The sequence below is a fragment of the Micromesistius poutassou genome (assembly GCF_964030765.1).
Source record: "Micromesistius poutassou genome assembly, chromosome: 21".
Lineage (NCBI taxonomy): Eukaryota > Metazoa > Chordata > Actinopteri > Gadiformes > Gadidae > Micromesistius > Micromesistius poutassou.
In genome coordinates this window covers 3,187,502-3,199,131 of record NC_140291.1, presented here as the reverse complement: position 1 = coordinate 3,199,131, position 11,630 = coordinate 3,187,502, and the positions used below count along the sequence as shown (strand labels likewise).

At 46.1% G+C, this 11,630-nt stretch overlaps 1 protein-coding gene across 1 annotated transcript; it reads right to left on the bottom strand.

Annotated features, from left to right (window-relative positions):
• Positions 1-648: 648 nt before the first annotated feature.
• Positions 649-10,722, bottom strand: adam8b (ADAM metallopeptidase domain 8b). The gene is made up of 22 exons (XM_084486013.1): positions 10,625-10,722; positions 10,351-10,457; positions 10,082-10,155; positions 9,847-9,922; positions 9,663-9,739; positions 9,176-9,422; positions 8,907-8,972; positions 8,720-8,782; positions 8,319-8,488; positions 8,120-8,201; positions 7,860-8,002; positions 7,351-7,537; positions 6,889-6,981; positions 6,350-6,548; positions 5,551-5,653; positions 5,249-5,417; positions 5,050-5,130; positions 4,603-4,684; positions 4,032-4,152; positions 3,430-3,589; positions 3,226-3,270; positions 649-2,866 (listed from the first exon to the last, which is right to left on the bottom strand). Exons 1-22 carry the CDS (start codon positions 10,662-10,664, stop codon positions 2,441-2,443), a joined length of 2,811 nt encoding a protein of 936 aa, XP_084342139.1. The 5' UTR covers positions 10,665-10,722; the 3' UTR covers positions 649-2,440.
• Positions 10,723-11,630: the final 908 nt, after the last annotated feature.

Below are 11,630 nucleotides of genomic sequence, written 5' to 3'. Positions count from 1 at the left end.
CAAACACGCACTTCTCCTATTCAAATTTAAGTTAAAACATGATCGCGTTTTCAGAGAATTTTCCATTTAGTAAACTGGTCTGGACCACGGTTGTTTGTTTTGCACGTGGAGAAAATAGAGATCTCAGTTCAGAGGGAGCTTTGTATTCCACAGTGGAACACGTCGCCTAGCATTTAACCTCTGCTGGCCTGAGTATCACAAGAGACCATAAAAGATCCACACTGCTGAGTGACATAAGACTGCATCTTCACTTAAGAACCAGACATCATCATCCTCTGTATTCCATTTCGAACATGAAAAAAAAAACCCCGAAAACTCTGCCCTTCAGCGTGTCTTATATAACCCACCACTTTCCCAAGCCATTAACCCATTGTCTGTGGGACAATACAATTGTAAACATTGTGCATATGTTGATTGTGCAATGAAGAACTCCTGCTTTTTCTGAGTCTGTCGTTGAGCAGACAAGAGGGGAGCTGACTCACTGTGCCTGCTTCCCAGTCTGTTTCCTTGACTCACTCTCCAGACGGCGGTAAATTAGGACTCCACACTCTTGCTTGGCCATGTCTTCAGTGTGCTGTTTGGTGAGATAGAGCAACACCGAGGGCAGCCTAACAGCAGGAAAAACCGCTTAGACGTTGTAAGAGAGATCATCTTTTATTTCCATTGCAAAATGTTTCACTTCAGTGGAATTTTATGCAGTAATACAAAAAAAACATTTGCGCACGAGATACTCCTCTTGCTTGTGCTCAGTTGAGTTAAGGCACCAACAGTTCTTCTATCTTTATGTCCTGTCCTTATTTGGACAGCTGTTAAGTGAAAAAGGGTTTTGAAACGGATGAGGATGTTGATCACTGTTATGCGGGGTTACAAAGAAAAATGAAGAAAAAAAACTGCTGTTGTAATCCCTGTGCAACCCATGAGCTCATCGCACAGTGGGGACTCGTTGAGACCATAGGGTTGTTGTAATCATTAGCAGTGGCTGTAATCGCAACACAAGGTTGCATTCATACACTGTCTTGCCTCATCGGGTTATGAAACAAAAACGATTACATTTTACATTGGTTTATGCAATAGAAATTGATCACTGGGTCAAGGAGCCTCAGATCTATCAGATTCAGATTCTCCCAGCAGATGAAGAGCTGATTCTGTTTTCACAAGCAGTACTGTTTATATCGACTTCTTCTTCATCTCATGTGTTTACGTAACGGGTTACTTGCAAAAATGTAAGGAGAAGAAAGCTGTTTTAACACTATATACTCCCACTGGAAAGGTATGAAGCAAAGGAATGCAGAATGCCGGATGAAGGCTTAAACATGTGCAGTGTTACAAGCCAACCCTGAATGTAACACATCATTCAATTTCGATTTTACAAAATGTTTACTAAATACTGACTCTTTTGTACAAAAGACACATGTACAAACGGGTGATTTACGAAGAAATCAGGGCTCCTTTGAGAACAAAAAAAAACAATTTACCAAGGAGCCAACTTTATGGCATGACTCAAGCAGTGCTAAAGTGCTCCTCATGTAAATCGTCATTCCTCGTGTCTCGCATGTCCAACACCTTGCTGCAGTGTACAAAGATTTTCAAGTGTTTCAAGTGTAGTTGTTTTTTCCCCGTATATACGAATACATTCATTTTCACATCCATACATAACGCATAAATAGCTGCACACACTGCTCTATTGAGGAGCCTCTGCCATTAACACTGAAGCGACTGTACTGGAAGCTCTATGGTTCTTCTCAGGTTCTTCTCAGGCATAGAGCTCATGACCATTATGCTACACAGATCATCAATTAGGCCGCTGGCTGCCAGATCATGGAAGATTTGATTCATCTCGATTTGTCTAGTTACCCCCCAAGTCATGAAGGTATAGTTGCAACACAAGTAGAGATGAGAATGCGTTTAAAGGTTATGGCAAAAGTATAAATTATTTCACGAGAAAAGTGCTAAAACGCCGGTACCATTGAGTTTTATGTAGTGTAAAAGCACGTCCGCAGAAGCAAGGAGTAGATTTCGTAAGGCACAGACTGCTGTTTGAACGAAATGAGCACAAGAAATAACATAATTTATGAAAGAGTCTCCTTTCTCATTAAAAAAAAGGTGCAAAGAGATCCCATATCAAAGAGAGAGAGAAGCTCTTCTTCAAAAGGGACTTTCTTCTTCTCTTCTGAAATAAATAAGCGAATCAGTCTTTGATCACAAAATGGGATCCACCATGTTTGTATAAGCGTCAAGTCATCAAAGGCTTATTTGGACTTCCTGTTGGTGCTGCTCACAGGAAACTCTTCTCGAGAGCCCTTGCTCCAGCCAATTGTCCACCTGGCCTTGAAGCCTTTCTGGCCCTCCAGGAGAGGCTGTACAACACCCAGCACCTAGCAGCAATCACTCACTGAGATGAAGACACACCCGGACATTCATGTCTTGAAAGAGGATGGCTTCACTGGAGGTATGGGGGAAGCACTGCTGGACGGACTGGAGATGGACTGGGCTTCACTGGGGGGACTGGTGGTGGATTGGACCGGACCAGAGAAGGACTGGGTTTGACTGGGGGGACTGGTGGTGGATTGGACCTGACCAGTGAAGGACTGGGCTTCACAGGGGGGACTGGGGGTGGAGGGTTGGACCGGACCAGAGAAGGACTGGAGTGGACTGGGTGAAATAGTCGTGGACTGGACTTGACTGGACGGTATTGAGAAGGACTAGGCTTTGCTGCCGGGGTCGGTGGGGGGCTGGGCTTGGCCGAAGGGACTCGTGATGGACTGGACAAGACCGGAGAAGGGCTGGACTTTATCGAGTGAACCGGAGAAGGGCTGTACTTCACCGAGGTCATCGCTGGTGGCGCAATCGCTTTGGATGGTAAACACTGTGAGGGAGATCGAAAGGTCAGGTTTGTATAATACAATTGAAGACACAATGGGCGTCTTTGTTGAAATAGACAGGCACACACACTTGAGCTTTTCTTAGTATGGGACCACTTTTTCCCCTCAAATGAGATTAGGAAGATTCCTGCAGCGTTTCTCTTTGGTTCAGTGACTCACCTGCTTGCTATTCAAGGGCGGCAGAGTTTTACAAGGAGGTTCTGTCTTCAGCCGCGAAAAAGATAAACATTCCATTTCCAGTTCCATTTCATTGAGCAAACATGATTAAAGACGGATACGACAGACAGACACACTGCATCAACAAGTAAACTGTGACAAATGATGAAGAGGGACGACAACGTACCGACTCTGAGTGAGCAGTGTTCGCCTCTGTGGATTTCTGTGGCGGCTGAGAAAGAGAAAACAAATGTTGTTAAAACAATTCCGTTCCCCATTGTTAAACTGCAAACACATGTCTATGGTTAACGCCAGTATCCGGCAATAAAAACATTGTATTCATTTCTACTATTAACTACTACAAGTACAAGTTATGGTGATAGGCTTATACCTGCGGGGCGGGCCGGCAGGGGACCCCACTCTCAAACAGAGGGGTGCAAGCGTACGTGGCTGTAGTGTCCATGAAGGTGGGCGCGCTGATCTGCAGTTTGCCCTCAGAGACCTGCTCCTGGAACATGGGGTTGAGCTTCCCCGGAGTGTAGTGGACCTTCCTGCGAACGCAGCACAAACACACCCGAGCGTTAAGGCCGGGCCGTGTGGACAGCGTAGTATTATGGTCATACTTATGTGCTTATGACTTCAAGATGCCATTCTAACCATTTGTTACGTTGAAGTGTCTTAAAGGTATTGTACAACTATGACTTGAAATGTATATCTCTTATGAATCTCTTGTGAAGGGTTTCACAATAAGTGGTTCTCATGACGTTACAAAACCTTGACTCAAGAACAATAAACAAAAGTATTTCCAAGCTTTTCTAAACATCCAGCACTGGACAAGTAAAGATTTGTCTTCTTTCGTTTTTTATGACCCTGATTTTTTATGACCCTGAGTCGTGATTTCACAAGTGTGTGTGTGCGTGTGTGCACGTGCGTATGCGTATACGTGCGTGTGTGTGAGTGTGTGTGTGAGTCTCCGTGCATGCTCATGCTTACCGTTTGGAAGGGTAGTTCTCCTTCCTGTCCTTCTTACAGCACATCAGTCCCACCGCCACGGCGATGATCACCAAGAGGATGACCAGCGCTGAAACCACACCAGCGATCAACGCGCTTTGGTCTGGGGGGGCCACAGAAGACGTCAGTTATCAGCAGTTAGTCAATGGTGGTCTCTGCTATCATCTCTGGCTATGTGTCATGTCTTTGTGATTGGGAGTTTTTTGGAGTGATTATCTTCTGCACATGGATAGAAAAGCCCATTTCACAGTTCCCTGTGGCGGTTCAGGTGAAAGGAGGAAAGGTTACTCTCGGGTTTAGCCAACAGGTTTTCTATAGGTTCAACCTCCGGGATTGAATCATCGCCATTCTTTTAATTAGCGTAGTTTAAATGGTAGAGTAGAGGCCAGGAAACTTTTAATACTTTATTACTTCTATCATTCTCCTCTTACCAAATTGGATATTTTGTTACAGAAGCAAGTATATTTCTACTAGATCCCTGTCGTTCACTGTCAATCAGTCCACAGACAACATGTAGTAGGCCAGCAGCAGAGCTGAGGGGGGGGGTCTCTACCTTGCAGGTCAACGTACTGCACCTCGCAGTAAGGTGGCGCCCAGCCCGCTTCACAGTGGCACTGCTTCTTGTGGTTACACACCTGGAGGTGGAAAGAAGCAAGAAAGTCAGCTCTGTCTGTCAGCCCTGTCTGTCTGAGTCAGTCTGTCTGTCTGAGTCAGTCTGTCTGTCTGAGTCTGTCTGTCTGAGTTAGTCTGTCAGTCTGTCTGTCTGAGTCAGTCAGTCAGTCAGTCTGTCTGTCTGTCTGTCTGAGTCAGTCTGTCTGTCTGTCTGTCTGAGTCAGTCTGAGTCTGTCTGAGTCAGTCTGTCGGTTTGTGTCAGTCTGTCTGAGTCAGTCTGTCGGTCTGTGTCAGTCTGTCTGAGTCAGTCTATCCAGTCTGTCTGTCTGTGTCTCTCACCCTCCCTCTCTCTCCCCGTCTCCCTCCAATGCCCTTGCCTGACGCTTACCCCTTTGTTGTTGCACTTCCTCGAGCATTCGTCCTGTAGTCCGTACACCGACGTGTCCACGCATTGGTTGTTGATGCAGACCTTTGGGAGAGACGAGATGTGTCACGTTGTGTTGCGGGGCGGGTGAGTCGTCGCCACCCACCATCTCACCGTCTCACTGTGATGGAAGCCTAGCCTCAGCCCCCCCCATCTGCGTCACCTTATTGTCTCCACATCTGCTCCCGGCGGGCACCATGTCCAGGTGCCTGCTCCCCTCGTCGTCCACCACCACCAGGCACGGGGCCTTGCCCGGCCTGGTGAACACCGCCTTTTTACCCGTGATGGAGTCACCACTTCCCTCGCAGAAGATGGAGCCGCACATGACATTGCTGGGGGGCGGGAAAGTGGGAGGAAGTGTGTGAGCTTCAGGTTTATGTCGTCCTGCCCATTGTCTCGCGGAAGGGCCACAGAGGGAAGGGCGTGAGCACGAGCGTCCGCGGTGAGAGATTTGTGGGTACGTACGTGAAGCTGCAGGGGATGTAGCCATATCTGTTCCTTCCACAGTGGGCCTCGTCCTGCCCTTTCCTGTTCAGGTCGAAGCAGCCGTCTGATCCAACCGTGGCAGCTATGATCGAGACAGATAGGACAGAGACACGGTGGTTAACACAGGATATTGGGGTCGGGGCGTATTGTGAAAGATAAAATCATATTGCGATTGTCATGATAGCTATTGTATGATTAACTGTTAGTAGGAATGGACCTTTTTGCACTAGATCTTTCATGGGTTGTTGGGGTCTGTACCAAACAAACATTTTTTCTTACATCAGAGATATATGTATGTAGCCCAGGGCGTCTCTGCAGCTCTGCAGCACTTCATTTATAATAGGGTTAGAGAATCAGAGAATTGCAGCTCCTGAGATTCAGGCATTGCCAATAAAAAAATTCGGTAATTTTTTATTTCACTGTTCAGTCCTACAGGATATGATAGCAGATTTGGTCCAGAATTAAATGCTCCTCTTTAGATATTTAACGCTACAGTAAGTAAATAAAAATGATGACATCCTCTGTTCCCCAAGTTAACACAGTATCTCGTTTCCTGCTCTGTTGCCTGCTGCGGTCAATTACGTAACAGAAAAATGGCTGTAACACGCCTCACAAACTCATGAGAAGTCATGAGACCAAACAATGCATTTTTCTGTCATTTTACTGCGAGTATAAAACACCACCACCGGCGGACATTCTAGTCAATTACCCAACATTTCAACAACCAAGCGTCAACGACTGCTTCGTCTTGCTCAAGGGCATCGAGCCCTGAGGGTACCTGGTCCAAACAGCCTCCAGCAGTGGTGGCTGTGTGTAGGGCACTGGCCGTCGTGGCAGAAGCCTTGGCCCTGGTTGTAGCAGGGCTTCCCGTTCATCACAAAGCTCTCCTCGGGGCACTTCCCCGACCGGCCGGTGCAGTACTCGGGAAGGTCGCACTCCCCGGCCGCGCTCCTGCACACGCTGGCCACCTCTTTGAACTGTGACGGGGTTAAGGGGGAGAAGAGCGAAAGGCGTTACGTAACGCTAACTAAGCGCTATTTACTTTCCCCGAGCGGTATAATGGTACCGACTCAGCTTCTGGGCTAGTAAGAGCATTATACCGTAGCGGCTCTCTGGAGAAATTGTAACGCCAGCAATAGCGATTGGCCCGAGTGAAATAGTCTGCACAGTTGACACTTTGTGTTCAGACTCCGTTCAACACATCTCATGAACGGACTGAACTCTGTGAACTCTATGTGAAAGCTGAAAACGACATGTGTGTGTGTCTGCGTGAGGGACAGGTGCAGGTGAATGGGAGACGGGGGTTGGCCACGGTACCTGGCAGCTGTTGTTGCAGCATTCTCCATGAGCGCACTGGGAGCCCGTGGTCAGACGACACGTCGTCGCGTCGCAGCAAGGATTCCTGCACTCCTAGAGGACGAGAAAACAGACCTGTGTGAGCAGGGGTTGTGCATCTGTGTCCCAGTTGTTACATGTCTGGTTGAAGAGTAGATGACCCCCCCCCCCCCCCCCCCCCCCGCGCGCGCCGTTGAAGGAGGCCACACACTCATCGTTAGTGGCCTAGTTTTCCGAAACCAAAACACAAGCATTTCAACCAAAGAGGATACGCAACATTGGGGGAAGGGGTTCCTCCTTCATCATGAAACTCATCCTCTCCTTCACGTCGCACACGTTCCATCGCGAAGAATGACACTTCGTTCCCACCTCACCGCCGGAGATAACGGCACGTATTTGCGACTGAGTTAACAAAGCCAATAGTCATTTTTGGACCACTATTACCTCTGCGGTGCCACAGTCGCAGTCCTCGCCCGAGTCCAGTATTGCGTTCCCGCAGCGCGGGCCGATGACGATGGGTTTGGCGCTGGTGGGATTGGACAGGCAGTTGGGCTGGGCTCTCTCCAGGAACTCGGCGAGCTGCACCTCGCTGCAGCTGCTGAAGAACTCGGGGAAGGCCAGGGATCCTTTTCTGAGAGGATCACACACAGACACACATGTGTACATGCACACACACACACGCGCACACACACACAAACATGCACACACATGCAGACACATACAGGCACAAACACACACACAAAAAAACAGACAAACGTCAAGAGTGATGTAATGGAATAGTTGTCACACTGAAAAGATGTCCCAATGTGTTTTGGAAAAAGTGCACATTGTAATACAACTTCTTTACCATTAGTGGTTTACTGTATGGATCTGATGGGACATATAACATGAGCGAACACGAGCGCATTGCTCTGAACAAGTTTCTCGTGCTGCAGAGAGGCAGAAAGCCTTACCTGAGCTTGTCGGCCATGACACAGGTGCCACTGATGAGGGACGATTTGCACGTACACTCCGGTGAGTCATGGGACAGGCCAAAGTTATGACCCATCTCATGAGCAATGGTGGACGCCAGGCCAATGAGGTTGTCATGATGATCCTGGGAAACCAAAAAAAGGGGAAATGTTCTTGTAATGTATCTTGTAAAGAATATTACAAAAGTAATGAAGTAACACTGAAGTGTTTTGCAAAGTTTGCCTTGGCGGTGGCGTAATACCTGATTGACGCCTCCTGAATTCCCCGTGCACATGGCAAACTTGTTTGCCAGTCCGACGGTGTCTCCTTCAAAATCTATGCCACTGTTAAGAAGAGTTTAAAGTTTGCATTGAGGTCCATGAGACCAGTACCATAATATTGACACTATGGATCAACGAACACAGAGAAGATGGAGAGAAGATGGGGAGACCAACACTCACGTGACAAACTGGGCGTTGTCATGCGGTATCCTCTTCAGAAGGTCGGACTGGCGCCACAGAAGGAACCGGTCCAGGGTGACCTCTGAGTTGGGGTCAAGGTTGATGTAGTTCCTGTCGCTCCATATCTCCAGACCCACCAGCACAACGCGAATGCCAAGCGTTCGGTACAACTTCAGAGCGAGAGAGCGAGAGAGAGAGAGAGAGAGAGAGAGAGAGAGAGAGAGAGAGAGAGAGAGAGAGAGAGAGAGAGAGAGAGAGAGAGAGAGAATGAGTGAAACACACTTCAGTGAAACTGTTGGATTAGAATAATGGACTACATCCAAAAAAAACTCAACAGCTAAAAACGAATCATAGAAACAGTTTCTTCATGAATAAGCCAGATGTGATTCATGAGTAATTACCTTGTCAATGTGATTTACAGCTCCTAAAACCCGGGCTCTTGTCTGGCTTCCAAATCTATTGTACTAATTTCAGGAAAGGAAAGATTATAAACACATCATTTGATTAAATCATACATCAAGGCTTTTTGGAGTTTAGTGTGTCGAAATATGTTTAAAGATTCAGCGATTCAAGGTCGAGTTGGATTACCTCTGCGTTGTCGACGACAACGATCAACTCCACAAACCGCTGGGAGTCGGGCGTTTGATCCCTTTTCTAAACGGACACAGAAAGACATTGCTCGGTTTGACATCATTTTGTTGAAGTGTTGTTCAGTTCCCCTTGACGCTGTACACCCGAAGCCTAGCATGCTTATGTTAATAAAAGACGCTTTGTTAATAATGCTGACGCTAGTGTTTCATAAAAAATGCCAAAGCAAAGCAAAGCAAAGCAAAAAAAGCGAAGATCAGAATTGTTACCCAGGATTTGGACTTGAAGAGACCTGACAGTCTGGGACCCAGGTCCTGATCCGTCTCATAATCCTCTGAGCTGTTGGAGGATCCAGGACTACTACTAGTACTGCTAGTTCTACTACTACTACTACTACTACTACTGCTACTACTGCTGACTCTGAGGTGCTCCGGGCGGTACACTGCATGGTCCCCATCTTCACTGCCTCCCAGGGGCTCGATGAAATACACCTGCTGCCTGGCCCTTATGAAACCCCTACACACACACACACACACACACACACACACACACACACACACACACACACACACACACACACACACACACACACACACAGTGTCAGTGTCCGTGTCAGTGAGTCAATGCCTGGAAGTGACCTCATGCCAACGTCACAGTGACATTGAATGACCTAAAAGTCAAAGTGAGTGAATATTAAAGCAAATCATAGAAGAGGTACGCTGACTTCAGCAGACGCAGGATGTGGTTCATACATACTTAATGCCACGGCAGATGTCCACACTGACTGATGAGTGCATCATGCCTTCGATGTGGCCCTGGTAATAGCAGTGGTCCTGGTGGAAGAGGCATTGGAGTGATGTTTAAGATGTCTCTACAAACACGGTAAAGGCTAACCGAGGGAGACGCCTTTTTGACGATGTGGGACATTTGATGTTCTCACCTGACTGCCCGGGGTCGTAACACGACTTCCATCTTCCAGATAGTGTGTTTCAGTGTAATTTCTACCAAGGAGATGGCTGCGAGGGAAACAATGACGTGGTGTTAGTGTTAGTGCAGCCGTGGCTTTCAGTATTGGTATGCATATTTGTGTGGTACCGTTGATGTGTTTGTTCTGTGGCCCATTATGATTTATATTAAAATGAGCATGACATGTAGTGGAATACAAAGGTTATCACCTATTTTTTTCGAGATGAATCGTGTGGTTCCTTCCATCAATGGTCCATTTATATCCTAGCACATCAGGGTAGAGCTGGAAACAAAATAAGTAGTAGCATTTTGTTAAAAAAGTAAAAGAGGTGAGTTTTGCATACGCAATTGACTGATGAGTCTTCATTAGAAAGAAGAACTCCACCAAATGTCCGTTTTTAAACTATGTATATTTATATTTGCTTATAAGACCACTACTCTCCTAGTAATATTAATATAATTTGTAATGTCAGCCCACCTGATCTGTAGAGAGACTCCGTTTTTCTCTGGTGTGCAGCCTTTGAGGTACCATAACATCATACCGCTCCACATGTGACAGTATCCGTGTGCACTCTACAAGAGAGACTTGACATACAACAATTGAAACAAGTTAGTCAGTTAGTTCATGTCATACCTAATGACACATTGACGGCCATTGATCAAAGTTTTTTTTTTTTTTTTTTCAATGCCAGCCTTTAACATAAAGATAAAAGTAATCGACCTATAGAATCGCGACGGGATGTCTTTCTTACCCGTTGTAATCCATAGTAAAAATGCCCTGTTCTCCTTCATGGTCCGTCCTCTTGCCCACCAACACTATTATGCGGACATCTACGTCGGTCAGTGGTCCAGCACCAAATAATGGGTATAAGACGCAACAAAATACACTTCCAGTTAACCCCGCCTGTTAACTGCCAACTTGCAATGACTCAATGCGTAAGAGGAACACCCTTTTTATCGTGGTCCCACATGACGCCGGAAAGACCCGATATGGACATCCCTTCAGCAGTATTAAAATAGTCACATTCATTGGAATTACGGTAATTCAGTGTTGTTGAGTCGGTATCTGCGGAATTAACAAACGTTATCCACGCAGCGTTGCAGCGATGGTCGTGTGTGTAAATCCTCCTTGCTGGCCATCCGAGGAAAACGACCGCATAGATCGAGGTTGAATTAAATAATTAATGTAGAGCTATTAAAAAAACAGTACCTCCTTATGAAGAGGTAGGCTACGCAACTTTTGCATCTGCTCCGGACGAGATCGTTTTCACCGACGTGTTGTAACTGGACCCTTAACATTTTAAAGTGAATCAGAAATATAGTTTGTAAATGCAGTCCATTTCAAATAATAGCGACACGGAATTAAATACGTTAAAAAGCAAATGTATTGTGACCTGCAGGCCTGTTGACCCCCAACGTTGCAGAACCAGTCGAGTTAATGAGCTCCAAATAAACGAACACAAAACAATAATATAAAATATAAAATTCTTTGAATATGATTTGAATATGATTTGGATATGTCAAAAGTAAATGCACGCCTTCTGTAATGGACATTTTAATACAGTTAAATTATATTGTTTTTTGCTGTAGGCTCAAATAATACAGCTGTGATTGCCTCATCGCGTTAATGGTGCAAATGAAGATAACAGAACACATGTTTTACCATCATATTTGTCATCAACGAAAAAAATGGATTTAGTTAGCATCGCAACCCTTTTACACGTGATCAAAATCTAACAGATTTTGTAAACTATACTG

Coding starts and splice junctions, on each gene's coding strand:
- adam8b (XM_084486013.1), bottom strand. CDS start 10,664: ATGAAGGAGAACAGGGCATTTTTACTATGGATTACAACGG. Junction 8,783..8,906: donor TTGTCGTCGACAACGCAGAG/GTAATCCAACTC, acceptor TCCTGAAATTAG/TACAATAGATTTGGAAGCCA. Junction 6,982..7,350: donor GCGACTGTGGCACCGCAGAG/GTAATAGTGGTC, acceptor CTCGTCCTCTAG/GAGTGCAGGAATCCTTGCTG.